Source organism: Triturus cristatus, chromosome 2_1 (assembly GCF_964204655.1).
Source record: "Triturus cristatus chromosome 2_1, aTriCri1.1, whole genome shotgun sequence".
NCBI classification, from domain to species: domain Eukaryota; kingdom Metazoa; phylum Chordata; class Amphibia; order Caudata; family Salamandridae; genus Triturus; species Triturus cristatus.
The window spans coordinates 865,761,590-865,784,112 of NC_140581.1; the positions used below are offsets into that span (position 1 = coordinate 865,761,590).

General features: G+C 46.8%; 1 protein-coding gene across 4 annotated transcripts in view; it reads left to right on the forward strand.

Annotated features, from left to right (window-relative positions):
• TJP2 (tight junction protein 2) overlaps positions 1-22,523 on the forward strand; it is a 533,564-nt gene that overhangs the window by 277,923 nt on the left and 233,118 nt on the right. For 3 of the 4 annotated variants that reach the window (XM_085632998.1, XM_085632996.1, XM_085632997.1), the window contains 2 exons: positions 7,172-7,225; positions 8,635-8,759. In XM_085632998.1, coding sequence (XP_085489124.1) covers positions 7,181-7,225; positions 8,635-8,759 — 170 coding nt within the window. In that variant the 5' untranslated portion in view covers positions 7,172-7,180. Of the gene's footprint in view, positions 1-5,818; positions 5,904-7,171; positions 7,226-8,634; positions 8,760-22,523 lie in introns of all 4 variants that reach the window. The other variant, XM_085632999.1, reaches the window with a different exon arrangement.

Genomic DNA, 22,523 nt, shown 5'->3' on the forward strand with positions numbered 1-22,523 from the left:
ACAAGCGCACAAGCACACACGCGCACAAGCACGCACGCGCACACGCAAGCGCACGCGCGCGCGCACGCGCGCACGCACGCACGCACACACGCGCACACGCACGCACACACGCGCACACGCACGCACACACGCGCACACACAAGCTGACACACACACACACAAGCTGACACACACACACACACAAGCACACACACACACACACAAGCACACACACAAGCTGACACACACACAAGCACATAACCGCACACAACCACACAGACAACTTAAGGGAATTGGGTAATGGAAAGAGAAAGAGCTCTATCCAAAATCACACGTTTTTAGTCCGGTCAGAAAGTATGACTTAGCCCCAACAAGTCCTTGTTTTGTAGCTAAGCAGATGCAGTCAATTATTTCAGTAAGCCTGACACGACATTAGAAAAAGAGAAGTATAGTGCAATTATTAGGCATGCATTCTTTACCTTGTAACCGCGTAAATATTTGCAGCGCATTTTCATTTACTTTGCCTTGTAACCGCTATTTTACCTTGCAACAAAGTAAATATTTGCAGCGCATTTTAAATTACTTTGCCTTGTAAACGCCTTCATTTATTTTACCTTGTAACCGCGTAAAGATTAGCCACGCATTCCTCCCAATTAAGCAACAAACTGTATTGCAGCCGCAAAGCCACAAGTAAAGTGATCGCAAAACTGAAAGAAAAGCCACAAGTAAAGCGATCGCGAAACCGAAAGCAATCGCTTTTGGAAGCAGAGACAGCCGCCAATGGTGCGCGCGTGCGCCACAGACAGCCATATGCGTTAGTGCGCGTAACAGACACCAATAGGCCGTGGGCGGAGCGATGCGCCCGCCTTTGGCCTATTGCGTGCTCTGTCTAAAAAATACAGCCACTAAAAGCCCAGTAATAGAAGACAAAACAAAAAACACACGCACAAGCGTGTGCGATTCCAGGGTCCATTTCTGAACCCCGGACAAAAGGATTCTCGCTGGGCAGTGCGACGCTAGGCGCGAGACCTAAAAACCATGGTCACCTCTGAAGACTTAGGACAAAGCACCCTTGATTTGCGTTTTGGAATTTCTTAGACTGGAAAAAACACCACCATATTGAATATCTTTGCCACAAAGTAAAAATGTGTTTAAACCCACTTTTATAGTATCCAGATCCATAGAGATCTTGGGTCAATACATAGCTCTTATATAACCAAAACAAGATGATGAACATGTTGAAACCATCTGAAAGTGAAAAAGTATATTCCCATAGAGATTTACAACTAATCTGACAGTGATGAGGTTAAGAAGCACATTATTTTATCAGTAAATACATTCTATGAAACATGCACACAACATGGTGATTTGAGTAGCTTAATTGTTTTTACCAGTCCTGCATCAATCTACATCAATATAGTAAATAATATTTCCAATATCCTCATTCACCAGTGTTATCTAAATTGTGGTGTGTTCCATCTCATAAACAATCACTGCATGCTTCGGTTTACAAATAAAATAAATACATTAAAGCTTTAGAATTGTGCCTTTGTGAAGCACTACTATTGAGATATTCTGCTGCAGTACTCTCATGGCAGTCATATTGAAATTTAATATAGCAAATTCATTAATTGGAAGTGTTTGCTACTGTAGTGTTCTGGAAAGGAATGAGTAGGATTTCTTCGGATTCCTTAAGGACTAGCAGATTTCATATCCTCATATCTATTCATGATTCCTAGTCTCTTAGTAAGGAGTGTTGGCATTTTTATCAGACAAGTGTGGTTAGCTGCGTGTATTTGGACCTGGGCTCAGCTGCCACCCAGGGAAATCTACTAAACCCAAACATTTCTTAAAACTAAAAATCTGTGTTGTCCAAGGTGTTGTGACTTTGTTGGATCCCACAACGTTTTCTTGTGCAGAATGACCTGTAAACTTCAAATTTTGGCCAAAATCATAGTTTCCTCACGTGTATGTGCAGGGAAAGTTCTGAAATCTGTGGGGATCAACGTAATTACTACCACCAAGCCTTCCCAGGTATTTTACATAGTGCATTGGGGCTGCTCAGGAGGCTGGAGACCAAAAGGTGGATTCCTTTGGCTCTTATTGCCATTTTTGTGTGCCTGGTTCACAGGAAGCTCTCTCTCATCCAAAGATAGAAGTAACTCAAACACTGTGTGAACTTGATTTGCTTTCCAGATTTATTTAAGAAGCAGAGGTGACAGGTGAATCTGACATTGTGCATGCTGTTGCTCAGTTAACTGGATCAGTTGCTCATTTTGAAATGATTGAGCTGCAACAAGGGATTCAAGGCAGGGGGATTATAATTCTGGGACATCCAATATTCCTCTTTTTACTTTAATCCCTACCCTCTCTTTAAATGGATAATATACAAGGTGGCACTGGAATTTTCATGTCAGCCAGCATCTTACCATTGAGAATATTTATCTTTTTCTCTCTGTTTACACATTCCATTTTTATAAATTCACTACCTGCTCCGCCAGTGATCTGATACAAGGTTTCCAAGTATTGAGTAGCTGCATGAGCTTCATGAGACTAAATGATTTTAAACACAATCTGAAATAAATCGATACAGTTTGTTGCCAGAACTGAGCCTGTAGTCTGTGCTTCATAAAATGTGTTGTATTCAGCCAATATTGTCTTTGTCTTTATTGGTCTGCTGTGCACATTCACATCTTCTTTCACTGGTCACCTACACTACACCACCACATGGAGCACCTACCTTGATGTTTTTACTAGATCAAAGGCATACTGAACGAACTGCATTTAATACAAGTTTCACATCTGTAAAGCATTCTTTTGTACGTGTTATTTGGGGGATTGGACATTTTGGCCCGCTCTTAAGCGATTCAACTTTTTGCTAGGTTTAACCCCAGCGACTTCTGTTCCTGCGTAGTACTAATATTAATGGGTTATTCTATGCATGTGCCACTTTTCAAGTCTAGGGATACATTTTTTTGGCCTGCTTATGGACGGATCAGTCTGAGACAATTTATTAGTTAGATCATCTTATTGAATGTCCTTTTATACAAGTGTAAATATATCTGCTTTTAAGGTTACTTTCATTTGTCTATTATTTGACACTCTTGTATAATCACATATTTATATTCTGGTCCGATTGCAAAACACTCCTCTTATCAAGGAACCTATTAATATACAAGATGTTTCATTGCTTCTAACTTCAAAATCCGATAGGTAGTTTTCATTCAACACCAGCCTTGTGAGCAGTGACTTGTCTCCTCCTTGACTGAGATCTCAATAGATATGCCCACATTGTGCCCCTACATAGTTTTTCTTTGTGTCTAGATGGGGGACATCAATTTTCATACTTCTTAGAGACGGGACAACTTCAGAGCAAAAAGGATTTCAATACATTTTTTCAGTATTGCACCCGAGATTGTAATCTGCTTTGTTCATCATTTTTGGGCCAAAACTACTTAGCGAAAGGAGGAGCTCAGTGAAGGGAAGTTAAATGTCAGACTTGCTGTCGTTCCTCCGTTTACATTTGTTAGTGGTTTCCACTAGATGGCTGCCACTTGTGAAAAATGTTATATGCATTTATCAACACAGGAAACCAAACGACTTACTAGAGTGGGCCAACAGAGAACCACATATGAAGTCTGGTAAAAGGGGCCGACTCTGTTATAGTGTTGAATGACCAGACGACTTTATAGAGTGGGTCAACAGAGAAGCACACATGAAGTTGGTAAAAGGGTCTGAATTATCTATAGTGTTGAATGCAGTGGACCGGTCCATACAGAGCAGTGCAGCTCTAAAACAAAAATAGAAAAACAAGTATTGGTAAATGCATTAATTTTCACTTATGTGATTTATAATCAGCTATTTTTTGTTGTAATTTGTAGCTAAGCTTGTTGAGTAGCTGTACAATATGTTACAGAAAGTCTGTTTAAGTGTTACGACTTGTTTATGTACAAAAAGGCTGCACCATTCAAATCATGACCCTATTGCCTGTAAGGTAACTGCACTTGTGACTGCCTGTATAGTCGTAAAATATTGCAATATTTGGAATTTATAGGGGTTCCTAAAGCTTTGGGCCCTGGTGTCCCTGCACCTGCAGCACCATTGAAATCATGGCTCTAGTGCCTATTTGATACCTGCACTTGTGACTGCCAGTTAAGTAGTACAATTTAGCAATATCCTGTGTTTAGTGGGGTCCCTAGAGCTGTTGGTCCTGGTGCCTCTGCACCTGCTGCACCATTCAAATCAAGTCCCTTTTAACTGCAAGGTAACTGCAATTGTGACTGCCTGTATAGTAGTAAAATATAGCAATACTGGGTGTTTAGAGGCGTTCTGACAACTTTTGGGCCCAGTGCCGCTGCACCATTCAAATCATGACACTGCACTTGTGGCTGTAGTAAAATATAGTATTGCTCTAGTATATCAACTTTATTTCTAATGCACAGGGTTTATTACAACATTTAAAATTTGATCATAATGACCAAATAGGTTAAGTTGAAAAAATCAGTTCAATAATGCTACAAAGTGCAAAGAAAGGTACAGAGGCATGAATAGGAAATGCCACAAATGTTCTACGGCTAAAGCATCTGCTATACACAACTAAGTAATAAAAAGAAGATGGGGGGGGTGGGGCTCCTCTGCTAAGGCGGAGGAGCGTTGCCCCACTGCCTTCAGCACTGCAAAAAAAGGAAAAATAAAATGATAATAACATGAGGTGGTTATTATTTTATTTTTCAGTGCTGCGGCAGCTTTGCGGGCGGGGTTGCTCTGCGCACAGAGCAGGGCAGGGAAGGTGTGGTTTGCCCACTCCAAGTGAGCATGAATGGTTGGCCGGCCCTCTTAAGCCAGCCAATCACTCATGCGCACTTGGCATGTTCTCCATCCAGGCTGCATTACAGCCTGGGTGGAGAACATGCCCCAGGCTCTCATTTCCTAGCTGTGCGCCGAACCACGGTGCTCCGGCCAATCACAACGCTGCATTGCAGCGTTGTAATTGGTCAGGGGAGCCTTGGTGGGTGCTTCCTGTTAAGCAGAACGAAGGAAGAGGACACAGAGGATGTAGGAGGATCGAGGAGAGGTGGCAGCTAAGTTTTTCTTTTTTTTTTTTTTCCCCTCCCCCCGCCCCACTGATGCTATTTGGGAGCAACTGCCACTGAAAAAGAAAGCATTACAGCATACTGTTAGAAGCCGTCTGCCTTTTCCTTAGGAAGAGATCTTATCTTGATAGTGAATGGGGCTTAAATAGTGTGAACACTTTAGTAAAAGCATCTTAAATGCTTACAGCCAGGTGAAGTAAAAAACAAAAAAGTTCCACACTAAAGCAAATAAACAGTAATTCTGAGATGGAAATCAATGAGGGCCCCCTTTTAAGATACATTATATACATGAGATTTGACCAGCACAGCGCAAGGGCTGTGCAGGCGAAGCGTAGAAAGAGGTTTAACAAGAAAGGGTAGCACAATTTCGGGACAGAATGTAAATGATTCCGGATGTTCTTGTGGAATATCTAAATAGGTTGATCGTATCGAGAATATATGATGGCAAATATTCTCTCAACTCCGTTTAGTGGTTAAGCCCAGGATTAGATTTTAGAACTATCTGGGATTGAAATTCAAACAAGATTCTTAAACACCTTCTTTGTCATTATTAGACAACTGATTATCATGTGTGTGTAAAATGCTAGTTTCACTTTTATTACACGTGTTTTATAGTCTCTAAGCTTGCTTTGCCACTTTAATTTGGCATGTGGGTTATACTTTTTCCTTCAGACTATCTCATGCTATGCCAGCATTGCCTTTTGGCCCCAGGAGAGGATAACGGTTTCTTTATTTTTTTTAATTAGATTCGGCCTGGTACTAGAAGTGAGAGGGTCACAGCCAGAGAAAGCGCCAGAACAATGACACCCCCCCCCCCAATGAATGTAGAAGGTAAATTGGATAGCAGTCCACAGAAATACTTTTCCAGCATCATGGCCTATGCATTAAAGTGGGGTTTGGGTGATAAAGATCTCCATGAACATGAGGGGACATATCCAAGGCGATGTGTAGTTGATCTGTCCAAGAGATTTGGGAGAGTAGAACAATCGAGAGCATGCTTCTATTGGGGGAAAAAATTATTGAGTGTCATTTAACATGCGTTGATTATAAATCCCCCATGAGGATCTGCAGCCCCCGACCCCCGCGCCTTGAGACACTCACGGGTGAGTAGTTGGGCTTAACAAACACTGATTGATTGATTTGTAAGGAGTCAGTCACTAAAGACATAGGGAGGAATTTGAGGCCGATAAGGCATTTTTATAGCATTATGGCCCGCTGGCTATAGTGGTTGTTTAAAATGCCTTGTCCTCGAGGTATGGACTCAAACTGCAAGCTTGTTTCTTCTCCTCTGGCCAATGGGTAGTTGTCATGTATGGCCCTCTACTTAGATTCTAGTGAGGTAAGTGACTCGCTACAGCTGCTAGAGAGCTACATCTAGATATTCGTACTTGTAAAATGACAAGCATGGCCATACAGTAATTGCGTTGATGCAACACGGCATTTGACATAAGCTGCCTTCGTTCACTGGCACAAGCGGAATTGTATGTCGTGATATGCCCTGATTGTTAAGTCCCTTATTGCCTGTTGGAAAATGGCTTTCTTGTCTTTCGTTAAACGTTTGTTGTGCTTCAGTTTGCTGGCGCTGTCGGGTGTGAGCAATTACTTCTCGTGACTGTCTCTCTCCCTCAAGAGATGATCCCCCTGTCAGAGAAGCCGAGGCCAGATTAACCCTGCTCCCTCTAAACTGTGTATAATCCTTCAAGTGAGCTAACCGTGCGCAACAGTTTGTCATTAAATGTGTCAGCTCAAAAGCAGATTTCTCGAAGCTTAACTGCCGTTACGTTTTAAAACAAAGGGACTAGTGGATGGCAAAGCAAAAAGATACGTGTGTTTTTTGTTGTTGTTGCTTTCACGTGATTTTAATGCTACGTACCGTAACTGTATGAAATTCAAATCAGCAATGTGGTAAAAAAGGAGAAACATTTCCACCCATCCCCGTCTGTGGTTGAATTTTCGGACACCCCCCAAATAAAGGTGAACTACTTTAGATTGCAGGTTTCCTTCCAACGTATCTTGAGACCCAGTAAAGAAGTACAGCCTGAGAGTTGTTTGCACGGCAGTGTTGTCTTTACTAATTAAACATTTTTTTTCTATAACAGGCCCCAGTAATGGAAGAACTGATATGGGAACAGTTCACTGTGACCTTGCACAAGGTGAGAATCGCTGCCTTCAGTGCTGAAATACAGAGTAATTGTTTCATTTTGAGTACACGGTTCTGACTCATTCATTTAATTGTCAAAGACATTAAATTGTGGTTGAACTGTGGTTTGGTTGGTCGTCTTGTAAATAATGCAATGTTTTAACAGTGGATGCAGTAAGTGCAGAGTAAGGAATCCGTGAAACATAAACACACCTGCATAACAGAGCTATTGTGCTACACAGGGCTTTAAGTGGAATGAAAACACTGGGGGGGGGGGGTCTTTCAAAGGGGCGTGGTCAATGTAATTAAGGGAGTGGCTTAAAAACACATAAGCTAAAAATCTGTGCATAGCATAGTGTGCCGTCCCGACTTGTATTTTGCTGTTTGTCAATGCATCCCTATATATGATTTAACAAGTTACATCATACCTACAAAAAGTCAGGACTATTGGCTTTGTTAATGGTTATTAGTTGCATAAGATAAATAAGCAGCAACTTTGGCTAGTATATAATATTGAAAAAGCTTCCACTTAAATCCCTGGTGACATATGACAATGTTCCAGCTCCTGAGTTTCAAAAAGAGAAGGGAAATCCATGGAGTAAACGACTCTTTTAAGGTTTTCCCATCCAATACAAGGCTCACCTGGCAGGACGTCATGTCGTAACTTCTCCACTAGTGAGAAGTGAGCAATGTGAGCATGTGCACATCGATGTGCCTGCTGTCACTGCAGTCCGGGGAAAAAACGGACCGCCTGTGCCAGGGCACAAAACAGAGCCCGATAGAGACCGGTTTTGAGGCACCCTTTAAAAAACTGCCCGTGCTCGGACCCGGTGAGACCCGGCCCACTCAAAGCCCTGGGGCTACATATAAAGAACAGGTGCTTCTATGTAGTCCAATCAGTTCTGTTTTAGGAACTTTCGTAGGATTGTTATCAGCTGTTCTGATTTATTTAGCAAAACATAGGAAGGCGTGAGGAACGTTGTGCTAATGAGCATTGCTTGCTTGAGGCAGCATCTCAGTATTCAAAAAGATGCCCCGAAATTATCAAACAAATGCAACTTACTGTATTAATTTCCATCTTTTGCCGTTGTGAACATGAAATGATCTGTGGCATTGCACAGAATGATATTCCTGTCCCTGAAAATTTTGGTGACGGACCACTGAGATTCTCACCGCCTCCTCACAACTTTACAACTATAATCCTGTTTCCCTTAACCCGTCCCAAGAAACATCTACTGTTTTAATGGCGTTAGTCCTTTGGCCTAATGCCAGCGCTTAGGTGGGCATGGCCTGTAATGTACCCCTGAGATGGTTTGGCCCCGCTGCACTCTACAGGCGTGTGCTATGCCACTGCTAACCGTGTTTTCTGTGTTCTTTATTGCAAAGATTGGGCTTAAATTGTACTGATTTTTATATTTTAAGGATTCCAAAAAGGGATTTGGGATCGCAGTTTCTGGTGGAAAAGACAATCCCCATTTTGAAAATGGTGAAACGTCGATAGTCATCTCAGACGTGCTACCTGAAGGTCCAGCAGATGGATTACTTTTGTAAGTATCTACATAGTATCATTTATTGTTTGGCTCTATCATCCGTTACTAAGATCTTGCATTTGTGACTCTGGCACAGGCAGCAGAGCCATCATACTTCACATCATGATATTTTATCGTAAATCTCTATCCGTACGCAAGAGGCCCAGTATTATCTGGCCCTTGCTTTGCACTATAGGTCCGTCCTTCAAATAATTTATCAAGCCGTTGTCCCATATATTTGGGGAGCCTGGAGATTAACTGCCCCACAGCTATGTATTATTGTATTGTATTTACTGGTTATTATATTGGTTTTAGTATTCTGTCATATTTTATATTGTGCATGTTGTAATGCTTTTTAAAGCTCTGTACAGTAAAGGTCATAGTGTTACTATTCTATTATAGTTCATGCTGTCTCGCCATAATAGTTATGGGCATACTTGTTTTAAACACAGTGGGACAAGCCTGGTGTCTCGTAGATTTAGCACAGACCCAATGTGGTAGGCCAAAGGGTATCATTCAATTGGAAAAGTATAACTATTGACCTCTGTAGTAAATAAAGGCAATTAACAATTTCACAAAAAGAAAATGCGTACTCGCAATCAATGGGTTCCTTTTTGAGCCACGTAAAATTCTCCATCCTTACATTTTTTATAGGTTAGCCTTCTTGAATAATTTCCCATTGACAGGCAGGGAATACGAAGCACATACAAAAAAAACACAGCATTAGTATTCAAGCCTTTAATACAGCAGTGTTAGTAGCGTTATACCCCCATGTTCGTCATTGTTTTGGTCTTAATTTCAATCAGTGGAGTTGGAGGTATGTGTATTCTTCATCTTTCTCCCTTCAAATGCCAGACAGTTGTTAATTACCACCCATCATGTGTAAATGAATCCCAGATGAGGCCTATCCAATTGAGAACATTTTAGGAAAAATCTACAAACTGTAGAAAGATCTTGGACTGTTTCTCGCTGTAACATCAGCCTTGAGAAGAATTACATATTTTCCTTTGTGGAGATTTTTTTCATATCTGGTTGCAGCTCTGTGGCCCAACCTGTTTCTGGCTGGGATTCCAGACCTAGTGGGGCATCTTAACGTCTAAATCTGCCATTTTGCCACTCACCCTCATATTGAATGTTTCTACGCTGTTCAAACAGACCATATTCCTCCGGATTGTTGAAAAGTCCATCTTGTTTATCAAACATCTAGAACTTGAATTTCTGAAATGATCTGTAAATACTGCTGAATTCCTAAGTTCAAACCACACATCATGAAAGATCTTGTCATTGATGACCATGTGCATATGCTCTCTGGCTTATGAATTTATTACGTCTTTGATACAAGCTGTTGGTAGAGATCTTAGAGGGCAAGTGAGTGGAGGAGATCATATTAATATCTTGGATCCCGCTCAGCTTGATTTCCATTACATACACAATGATGGTGAAGAAAGTGTCTGCCCAGAGGACAGACAGAAAGAGGGCGTTTTCTTTCATCATCTTTACCAAGGAGAGGATTACCCACATCGTACCATTAGAATTCGGAGTCCACCTTCTGTATAATTAATGCAAGTCCCGGTGTGCAGTTTACACTCACTTCAAACTATGATGGATGATGTGCCCAAGAGATTCCCAGGAACATCCATGTGTAAGCCACGCCAGAGGCAACATCACCATCAGCCCTTCCCACTCTAGTCCTCTACCCTCGGTGTGATGGGAGTGTCAAAGGGTGAACTTTTTAATAGTGCAATTAAGCATTATAACAACAATGACTGGAATGATGGCTAAGCCATCAGAGATGGAGGGTCCCATCACCAGCAAGCACCATTTCTGGGACATGAAGACCAATGGAAGGATCATGTCACGCCTGAGGAGTGCTCCCCAGCTGTTCCACTAAGAGAGAGCTTGGCCCCAGAAGACAAAAGAAAACGTTACTGTTCGAGGCATATGAGCTGCAGATCACACACTAAGGATAAGATCGCCATCTGGTGTTGGGCTCGGATGATTGCAAGTTGTTGTTGTCTTCGGAAGAAGTCTTTGGTCACGAGATAGGTGACTCCTCCTCTGGACAACAGTGCGCATGGGCATCCACTCCATCCTCAGATTGTTTTTTTCCTCCATTGGGTTCGGATGACCTTTTTTCCGCTCCAGCAGAAAACTTCATAGCAATCACAACAACTCTCAAAATGTATAACTCTACGTCGAAATCCCATCGGACCGGCTCCGGACGCGGCTGATGGAAAGGACACCCTTAAAAAAATGCCCCCAATACGGAGCAAAGTTCCACCACGAGGTCTGTAATTTGTGCCTCTCACCAGACCACAACGAATCCAGCTGTCCAGCCTGCGCCGCATTCCGTTAGAAGAAAACGATCCGGGACCGAAGAGCTCGACGCCATATCATAGCCAAACCGGTACCGGAACCAGAAGACATCTTTGCACAGGATGTCCCTGACGACGATTCCGAAGACCTCCAGATCGTGTCCGAGGCCGACGATTCTGATCTGGGGCAGCCCGCGAGTACCAGCTCGCCTACCCCAACCCCACCAAAAAAGACATTGGTCAAGACTCTGCCAGCTTGGCCCAGTCGCGATCCAATATCCTCTTCAGAAGCCCCGCCCCCGGGCCCGGCTCCGAAGAAATCTAAGCCTGCAGGTGGCTCGGGCTCGAGCAAACCTCATATTATTGTGCCTACAATACCTTCGGCACCGAAGCAGGCTCCGAGGCCGAAATCTCCATCGGCACCGAAACGTCACTCGGCACAGACGTCTCCACCGGCACCGAAACGTTCTTCGGCACCGAGGTCCCCACCGGAACCAAAGGTTCGTCGGCACCGAAAGGTCCTTCGGCACCGAAAACATCCTCGGTGCCAAGTAAAGTCCACAAAGAACCTGCCGATCTCACAAAATCCAGATCGGAACCCAAAACGTCGGCGCCAAAGCCACCTTCGGACACTGAGGAAATTTTCGGCCAGATCCAATGCAAAAACGGATTTACATCAATCCTAAAACCGGACCTGTCACAGCAGTGCCATACAAGAAAAGGAAGCTGGACACACCACCTCCTCCAGCTCCTCCAAAGAAGAAAGACTGTGCCACTTCACCCATACGTCCTTCCTCTCCTATCTTACCTCCTATCCCATCCCCCCCACCCCCACGCCTTCTCCTTTACCATCTCCTTCTCACGCACCATCTCCACAGGATGATGATGATGATTTAGGGGGAGGGGGAGACCCGAATTTCCTTAATGATCCCACTGATCCTAATGATCACTTTACACTCCCGGACACGGCACCCATAGATGACTGGTCTTACCCTATGCCTGACATGCCTGATCCCACACCATACCCCTCAAAATCCTGCCCGCCTGATGATCATTTGGGGGTTGGTCAGCTCATAAACAGGGCGGCACTGTTCCATGGCGTCACCATGCACACAGACACACCTAAGGAAGATTTTCTCCTCGACACCTTTGAGCAGTCGCAAAAAAGCGTTCACATTTTACCCATGATTAAGGGAGTGAAAAAGCAGGCCAATGAGGTTTTTAAAGACCCTGTTAGGGCCAGGGTTCTTAACCCCCGGATAGAAAAAAAATACAGACCGGCACCACAGGATCCTGCATACATCAAAGCGCAACTCCCCTTAGACTCTTTAGTCGTGTCAAATGCCAGAAAGCGGGCAAACTCCCAAACAACCGGAGACACACCGCCCCCAGACAAAGAGTCTAAACTCTTAGAAGCTTCCGGCAAAAGAGTTGCCGCACAAGCTGCTAACCACTGGCATATTGCCAATACACAAACCCTATTGGCTCGCTATGATAGGGCTCATTACGATCAACTGGAGGACCTCTTGCAACACCTGCCTGATCAATACAAATCATAGGCCAATGACATTATCCAAGAGGGCAAACTAATATCAAATGCCTCCATCAAATGCGCATTAGACGCAGCGGACACCGCCTCTAGGACAGTCAACACAAGCGTGCTACTTAGACGACACGCATGGCTCCGCATTTCCGGCTTTAAGCCGGAAGTACAAACCACCATTCTTGCTCAACCCTTTAATCAGGAGCAACTATTCGGACCCGCAGTAGACACTGCATTAGAAAAAATGAAGAAAGATAATGAGACTGCCAAATCAATGGGAGCATTACAGTCTCCTCAAGCCAGAGGCTCCTTTCGTCGCTCCTTTTATAGAGGGGCCTCCAAAAATGTGGGAACAGACACCTCTTCCACCTTCAAAACATCAGGTCAAACATCCCCTAACAGAGGATACTTTAGAGGAGGTTACAGGGGAAATAATACCAAAGGCAGAGGGCGGGGCAACAACAACACCCGCACCTCTACAGCCACTAAACAGTGACTTACCACCACTCCCCCCAGACCATTCCACTCCGGTCGGGGGAAGACTTCAACAGTTCCTACCTGTCTGGAATTCCATCACAACAGACAGGTGGGTAAGACAAATTATCCAGTCTGGCTACTGCCTCGAACTCATAAACACCCCCCCAAACATACCACCCAAACACCGTCCCATGTCGTCTCACCACCTCACGCTCCTCAAACAGGAAATTCAGTCTTTGCTTCAAAAACACGCAATAGAACCAGTTCCACTCCAACATCAGGGCACAGGAGTATATTCTCTATACTTCCTCATTCCCAAAAAGGACAAGACCTTTAGACCCATGTTAGACCTCAGACTACTAAACCAGTATATACAAGCAGACCACTTCCACATGATCACTCTCCAGCAGGTCCTTCCATTACTTCAACAAGGCGACTTCCTTGCCACATTGGACCTCAAGGACGCATATTTTCACATCCCTATGCATCCTGCGCACAGGAAGTATCTACGATTCGTGGTAGACGGTCAGCACTATCAGTTTACAGTTCTCCCATTCGGAGTAACAACCGCACCCAGGGTATTCACCAAATGCTTAGCAGTAATGGCAGCGCATCTCAGGAGACAACAAATCCATGTCTTCCCCTATCTGGACGATTGGCTCATAAAAGCCAATACTCTCAACACATGCGTTCTCCACACTCACCACAGTATACAAACCCTACACGACCTGGGATTTACAATCAACTATTCCAAATCTCAACTACAACCCTCCCACGTACACCAATACCTGGGAGCCACCATAGATACATCCAAGGCCATAGCTTATCCCAGCACAGCCAGGATAGCCAACATACAAAATCTCATCAAAAAATTTCAAACACAACACTCTCTTCCAGCAAGAGTGTTTATGCAACTCTTAGGCATGATGGCGTCGTGCATCTCCATAGTACCCCATGCACACCTTCAAATGCGTCCCCTACAGGAATGTCTAGCACAACAGTGGAACCAGGCCCATGGACAACTTACCGATCTGGTGTTGGTGGACAGCCGCTCACTTCGTTCACTGAAGTGGTGGAACACCATCAACCTGTCCAAAGGGCAGCCGTTCTTAGAGCCTCTTCCACAAATTGTGCTGACCACCGACGCATCTCTTACAGGATGGGGAGCCCACCTCCTTCAACACACCACTCAGGGCAGGTGGACTACTCAACAGAAACAGCTCCACATCAATCACCTAGAACTTCTAGCGGTGTTCCTAGCACTGAAATCCTTCCAAGTGCACCTAAAAAACAAAACTGTCCTCATCCGCACAGACAACATGACCACAATGTATTACATACAGAAGCAGGGGGGGACACATTCTCTACAACTGTCACAACTTGCACAACAAATCTGGAGATGGGCAATTCCCCAAAACATCTACCTGCTAGCAGAACACCTCCCAGGGGTTCAGAACCAGGTGGCCGACCTCCTAAGTCGACACACACAGCAAATACACGAATGGGAATTACACCCCAAAGTCCTACTCCCATTCTTCCAAAAGTGGGGACAACCAGACATAGACCTGTTCGCCACACAAGAAAACGCCAAATGCCCAACCTTCGCCGCCAGGTTTCCACACCCGCAGTCAAAGGGCAATGCGATATGGATGAACTGGTCAGGCAGATTTGCGTACGCTTTTCCGCCTCTCCCACTCATTGCATTTGTAGTACGCAAACTGAAACAACAGTCGCTAACGCTCATCCTAGTAGAGCCCACTTGGGCACGCCAACCCTGGTTCACCACACTTCTGGAACTATCTCTAGTTCCACATCAAAAACTGCGTCTCACCCCGGCTCTATTAACCCAGAACCATGGAGAAATCAGACACCCAGATCCTCAAACTCTGACCTTGGCAATCTGGCTCCTGAAGTCTTAGACTTCGGATACCTCAACCTCCCCCCAGACTGTATGAATATCATAAAAGAAGCCAGAAGACCTACTACTAGGGCGTGTTATGCAGCAAAATGGAAAAGATTTGCCATTTATTGCGCTAACAATGACATACGTCCACTGGATGCGTCCATCCAAAACATCATTTGCTACTTGCTACACTTGCAAAGATGCAATTTAGCTTATTCCTCTATACGTCTACATCTAGCGGCATTAGCAGCATACTTGCAAAATAGGCAACACCTGTCCCTCTTTAAGGTACCAGCCATTAAAGCATTTATGGAAGGTCTTAAAAGAATTATTCCTCCAAGATTACCACCTTCACCAGTGTGGAACCTTAATATTGTTCTAACAAGACTCATGGGTCCCCCATTTGAACCAATGCACAAATGCGAACTGCAGTTCCTAACATGGAAAGTGGCTTTCCTTGTCGCAATCACATCCCTGCGAAGAGTAAGTGAAATACAAGCCTTAACTCTTGAAGAACCCTTCCTACAACTACATCGTAACAAAGTGGTTCTTAGGACAAACCCAAAATTCCTCCCTAAAGTCATCTCCCCTTTCCATCTAAACCAGTCAGTCGAACTGCCAGTCTTCTTCCCTAATCCAGACTCAGTAGCTGAAAGGGCACTTCATACCTTAGATGTTAAAAGAGCCTTGCTTTATTACATCGACAGAACCAAACCTTTTTGAAAAACCAAGCAGCTGTTTGTTGCTTTCGCACCACCACATAAGGGCAACCCCATCTCCAAATCGGGTATAGCCAGGTGGATAGTTAAATGTATCCAAATATGTTACCAAAAAGCTAAACGTACTCTTACAGTTCCCCCTAGGGCGCACTCCACGCGTAAAATAGGGGCTTCTATGGCATTCTTAGGGAACATTCCCTTAGAAGATATTTGCAAAGCAGCCACATGGTCTACTACACACACCTTCACTAAGCACTACTGTGTCGATGTGCAATCCAAACAACAAGCTTCAGTAGGCCAAGCTGTCCTAAAAACTCTATTCCAAACTGCTGCAACTGATACAGGTGACCACCGCTAGGGGAGACACTGCTATATAGTCTATCCTTAGTGTGTGATCTGCAGCTCATATGCCTCGAACGGAATATGCTACTTACCAGTATGCATCTGTTCTTGGCATGTAGAGCTGCAGAGCCACACACGCCCACCCGCCTCCCCGGGACCTGTATCTGTTCCAGCATTGTCTTAATTGGACACTACACATGGACATCCTTTCTTTCTACTTCTTATACACTCAATCATTTCCCATCATGGCGAAAAACAATCTGAGGATGGAGTGGATGCCCATGCGCACTGTTGTCCAGAGGAGGAGTCACCTATCTCGTGACCAAAGACTTCTTCCGAAGACAACAACCTGCAATCATCCGAGCCCAACACCAGATGGCGATCTTATCCTTAGTGTGTGGCTCTGCAGCTCTACATGCCAAGAACAGATGCATACTGGTAAGCAGCATATTCCTTCCTGCCCAATGACAACAATAGAGACACAACATTTCAATCGGTCAAAGGTATCCTGATGCTTTGGGCAGAATGAGTACTGTGGATCAGAAAGAGATCCCTGTATTGTCTTCAGGGATAAAAATAGAGGCAGAAACTTTGAGACTCTGCTCCATGCTGCCTGATTAGCTGAAAACAACGCTGGCTTGGTTGTTATAGTAGCAGCCTATAGCTACACAAGCAAAGAATGTTCTTTGAGAAGGAGAGCTGGCTTCTGGAGCTGCTAAATGTATATACTAATGCACAATCAATCTGTCATGATTCCGCGAGCCGTACCGCTACCCGAGGAGAAACGGGTTAGCAGTCTAGCTCATCAGAGACTGAAGCAGAAGGCGGAAAGACTCACTTCCGGGCGGACGCGCTTAACAGCCGGGAACTCCGGCTGACCAGCGCTTTGGATTCTTGCCAACGCCGCAGAAGGAGAGACGCTGCTCCAGACCACTCCGACAAGCCGCGGACGAGGAGACGCTGCCTCGAACTCCTGCCCGCACAGGTACTGTTTCCCGTAGAAGCGCACAGAGGCCATTGGGACGACTGTCTCTGCCGCTTCACACCAGTGGTGCGCTCGCAACTCCTTGTACATGTCTCCAGCCACCGCACACCGGCGTGTGGCGGTGGGTTGAGTACTTCACAGTTTATCTTTTTTATTATTTGCGCAGGAGCGCTGGTTTGATGATTTAGATGTGCATCCCTAACTGGCCGGATTTGAACCCGTGCAGGCGTTAGGAAGCTTGTGGGTCTTTGGGGGGAGTTCCCTTTCCTCTCCTAGCAACAACACACAGTAGTGTGTGGGTGCCTGCATAGGGGGGCCTATTTATTATTTGCGCAGGAGCGCTGGTTTTGTCTTCTTTGATTTTGGTTCACATTGACTGCAGTGCTTCACGTTCATCAGTCCGAGGACCCACTAGCCGTTCTGGGACTGAAGACTTTCCGTGGAGGCTGCCCCGCGACATCGCACAAGCTCGGTGTCAAAGGTGCCTTCTGACTCGCTCCTATCTGACTTCTACCCCTGGTACCCCCTTGTCCTAGTCAGTACTCACCCCCTGCTAGGGTGAGGTGGGAAACGGGGGTGGTGGTTCCTGTCGCCTCTGCAGGATCACCCCTCAAGCGGAAGGTAAGACTTGGGGGGGGGGCTCTGACACAATCATATCATTTGTAAAGCGCGCTACTTACCCATGAGGGTCTCAAGGCGCTAGGGGGTGGGGAATGCTGCTACTGCTCGAAAAGCCGCCTGGTCTTGAGGAGTCCTCTGAAGGGCAATAGGTCTTGGGTCTGTCATAGGTGGCTGGGGAGGGTGTTGCAGGTCTTGGCGGCGATGTGAGAGAACGATCTGCCACCAGAGGTTGCTCTTCGGATGCGGGGGACTGTGGCGAGGTCGGCGAAGCGGAGCTGGCGGGTGGGAGTGTAGAAGCTGAGTCGTATGTTTAGGTATGTTGGTCCGGTGTTGTGGAGTGCCTTGTGTGCGTGGGTGAGGAGCTTGAAGGTTATCCTCTTGTTGACTGGGAGCCAGTGCAGGTCTCTCAGGTGGGGAGTAATGTGGTTGCGGCGAGGGATATCGAGGATCAGGCGTGCAGAGGCATTCTGGATGCGTGGCAGCCATCTCAGGAGTTTGGCCTTGGCTCCTGCGTAGAGGACGTTTCTGTAGTCCAATCTGCTGCTGACGAGGGCCTGGGTGACCGTTCTTCTCGTTTCGGTGGGGATCCACTTGTAGATCCTGCGGAGCATGCGGAGGGTGTTGAAGCAGGAGCAAGAGACGGCGTTGACCTGCTTAGTCACGGAGATGGTGGTGTCGAGGATGACCCCAAGGTTGCGTGTGTGGTCGGTGGGTGTGGGAGCTGTTCCCAGTGCGGTCGGCCACCAGGAGTCGTCCCAGGCAGAGGGGGTGGATCCGAATATGAGGACCTCCATCTTGTCCGAGTTCAGCTTCAGCCGGCTGTTCCTCATCCATTCGGTGACAGCCTTCATTCCTTCGTGGAGGTTGGTTTAGGTGGTGTGGGGGTCCTTGGTGAGGGAGAGGATCAACTGGGTGTCATTGGCATAAAAGATGATTTTGAGGTTGTTCAGTCGGGCGACGTTGGCGAGAGGTGCCATGTAGATGTTGAACAACGTTGGGCTGAGGGACGAGCCCTGGGGTACGCCGCAGATTATCTCGGTGGCTTTGGAGCGGAAGGGGGGGAAGGCGGATGCTCTGTGTTATGCCAGAGAGGAAGGAGGTGGTCCAGTCCAGGGCCTTCTCTTGGATCCCGGCGTTGTGGAGGCATGTTCGTAGTGTGCGGTGGCAGACCGTGTCGAAGGCGGCTGACAGGTCCAGAAGGATAAGGGCCGCTGTTTCTCCATTGTCTAGCAGGGTCCTGATGTCATCGGTGGCGGATATGAGGGCAGTCTTGGTGCTGTGGTTGCTGCGGAACCCAGACTGGGAAGGGTCCAAGATGCTGTTCTCTTTGAGGTAGCGGGTCAGTTGTTTGTTGACGGTCTTCTCGATGACCTTCGTCGGGAACGGGAGCAGGGAGATGGGCCGGAAGTTCTTGAGGTCCTTTGGGTCCGCCTTGGGTTTCTTAAGTAGGGCGTTGATCTCGGCGTGCTTCCAGCTCTCTGGGAAGGTTGCTGTCTCGAAGGAGATGTTGATGACTTTCCGGAGATGGGGTGCGATGGCTGTGCTGGCTTTGTTGAAGATGTGTTGTGCGCATGGATCGGACGGGGATCCGGAGTGGATGGAGTTCATGATCTTGATGATGTCGTCGTTGGTGATGTTGGTCCAGGAGAGCAGGCTGTTGGTGGGGATGGTGGTCGTGGGGGCGGAGCTCTCGGTGGTTGTCAGGGCGGTCGTGGCGTTGAAGCTGTTGTGGATGTCTGCAATTTTGTGGTGGAAGAAGGTGGCCAGCGAGTTGCACAGGTCTTGCAAAGGTGGGATGTCGTTGGTGTTGGAGCTGGGGTTGGAGAGTTCCTTCACGATGTTGAAAAGCTCTTTGTTGTTGTGTGTGTTGTTGTCTAGGCGGTCCTTGAAGGAGGCCCTTTTGGCGGATCTGATGAGGTGATGGTGTCTGCGGGTGGCATTCTTGTGGGCTGCGTAGCTGTCCGGTGTTCGTTCACGGAGCCAGTTCTTCTCTAGTTTTCGGCAGGTTTGCTTGGAGGTCTTCAGTGAACCAGCTGGCTTTCTTGCTGGAGTGATTGTTGGAGGGTTTCTTGAGCGGGGCGAGGGTGTTGGCGCAGTCGTCGATCCACTGTGAGGTTGCGGGCGGCAGTGTCTGGGTCGGCGGGTGGGCTCTGCGTGAGGGTGGTGGATAGCTGGTCTTCGGTGACTTTGCTCCAGCAGCGGCAAGGCATCTGTTGGGTGCGGTGGTGCGTGGTGGACTTCTTGAAGGTGAAGTGGATGCAGCGATGATCGGTCCAGTGGAGTTCGGTGGTGTGGTTGAAGGAGACGTGGGGGCTTGCGGAGAAGATGGGGTCAAGCGTGTGGCCGGTGGAGTGGGTTGGTGTTGTGACAAGTTGACTGAGTCCGAGGTTGTTGATCAGGGTGGTGGAGTTGCGGTTTTGTTGTTCTCGAGGTGGAAGTTCAGATCCCCGAGAAGGATGTAGTCTGTCGAGGCAAGTGCATGCGTGCTGACTAAGTCGGCGATGGAGTCGCTGAACTATGGTCGGTATCCGGGGGGGGGTCTGTAGACGAGGGTTCCTCTGAGGGTGGTGTTGGGGTTGGTGCGGATCTGGAAGTGCAGGTGTTCGGCGGTGCGGAGGGTGTCGTCGGTGTTGGTCGAGACTCTGAGAGTGTTCCTGTGGATGATGGCGATTCCTCCACCTACTCTGTTGGTGCGGTCCCTGCAGGTGATTTTGTAGCCTTCCGGGACGGCGATGTTATGTGCCGAGGTGGGGTTCAGCCAGGTCTACGTCAGGAAGGCGACGTCTGGGGAGGTAGAATCGAGTAGGTCCCAGAGTTCAACGACGTGTCCGCGGGCGGAGCGGGTGTTGAGGAGGATGCATCTGAGGTAGTTGGGTTCTTTCCTGGTTGGCGGCTTGGCGGGGCGGATGCTGGTGAGGCTGCAGTTCCGGCAGGTGAATGGTCCGTGGGTGTGCTTCGGGGCGTCCAGGAACCAGGTGTGTGATCATCCGGTGTTGAGTGTACGGAGGGTGCTGGCATCGTAGCGGTGTTGGGCGTCGTGGCGGTTGCGGGGGCCAGGGGTTCTGGCGCTGGGAACAGTCCTAAGCGGACGGGCGCAGGCGGGCTTGCCTTAGGCGCACCTGCTGGGTGACCTCCATATATGGGGAGTCGGGAGGAGCAGCTGTGAGGAGGGAGTGGGGTGGCGAATGGGTGAGCAGGGGGGCGGGGACGCAGCGGCGGAAAGAGCGGGGAAGACACGGGTGAGGGACGGCGGGGGGGGACAGAAGGCAAGCAGGGCACAGAATTAGCAGGAGGGGTGAAAAAAAGGAATTTAGGCAAGCTACAACAGGCAAGTATAGTCAAAGCAAGTGCAGCAGAATGAAAAGAAATAGCACCAGTACAATCTAAGCGGTACAGCGGGGAAAAAAGGAAAATTAGGCAAGCTTACAGCAAGGCGAGTACAGTCAAAGCAGTGCGTCAGAATGATAAAAAAAACACCTGTACAAACGAGGCAGTACAGCGGCGTGGCGAGCGACCTGCCTGCGAGCAGGGTCAAGGGTCGCTCCTTTCACCACTGCGCGGCCTCCATATATGGGGAGTTGGGAGGGAGGAGCAGCTGGGAGGCGGGAGCGGGGTGGCAAATGGGTGAGCAGGGGGGCGGGGACGCAGGGACGCAGCGGCGGGAAGAGCGGGAGGAAACGGGTGAGGGACGGCGGGGGGGAACAGAAGGCAAGCAGGGCACAGAATTAGCAGGAGGGGAGAAAAAAAGGATTTTAGGCAAGCTACAACAGGCAAGTACAGTCAAAGCAATGCAGCAGAATGAAAAGAAAAAGCACCAGTACAATTGGAGCGGTACAGCGGGGAAATAAAAGGAAAATTAGGCAAGCTTACAGCAAGGCGAGTACAGTCAAAGCAGTGCGGGAAGAGGAGTTGGCCTAACAGCTAGGGCGGTCGACCTCGAATCTCGGGAACCGGGTTCGAGTCTCAGCAATGACTCTGAACATCCTGTGAGTCTGGGCAAATCACATAATCTCCCCGTGCCTAACAAAAAACAAAACAAAAAAAATGAATGAATGTGTCCTCATGTAACGCAACTGGTGCTATGTAAAGCGCTCCAATACCCGATTTGAGTCAAGTTCACGCCATATAAAACTCTGTAAAATAAAAAAACATCACAACATCTAGTTTTAAATAGCTGATTAATGTAGTGGTTGTCTGAAGTCGGGGATGTGTGCAGAGGATCTATTTCCTGCTCCAGATGCCGTAAAAAAATCACTGATGTGCCTATGCATTGCCAAATGACTTTTGGGAATTTTGTGGGTGAAGTCCACATTTACAAGGCAAATACAAGAGAGCCCTGTCCTTTATTACCATTCAGACTAGAAGTGGATGTTCTTTTTAGGTCACCAGACTGTTTGCTGTCGTTGTATGGTGAAAGGGTACTTAGTCCAGTGCTATAAACGTACCTGTCAGCTTCTTTATTAGTAAAGGTGTAGCCAAGAGTACTGCCAGCAGTAGTTGCAGAACACCTAACTGGCTGAGAGAGTAAAAGGGTTTTTGCAATCCTGGACTTAGTTCATCATCAGCATGATATACTTTGTCAACCCCAGATTTAACAGTCCAGTGTTAGACAGGATTTTCTAGCATCTGCAAGGATGCAAGTCTCTAATGTCGAACATATGAGTTTAGGAGATTATTTAATTAGGCTACACAATGGACTTGTTACAGAAACCCCAAAAACCCAACGACCATGAATAAATTACCTACAAGCATTTGACTGTGTTTGAGGAAGTGTTCTTCTCATGCTCGTGAAAAGGAGTGATAGGTGCTCAAAACCGCATGAGTTTCTTTTTCAAGTATTTTAATACCTGATCTAAACGAAATCAGGATGTTTTAGA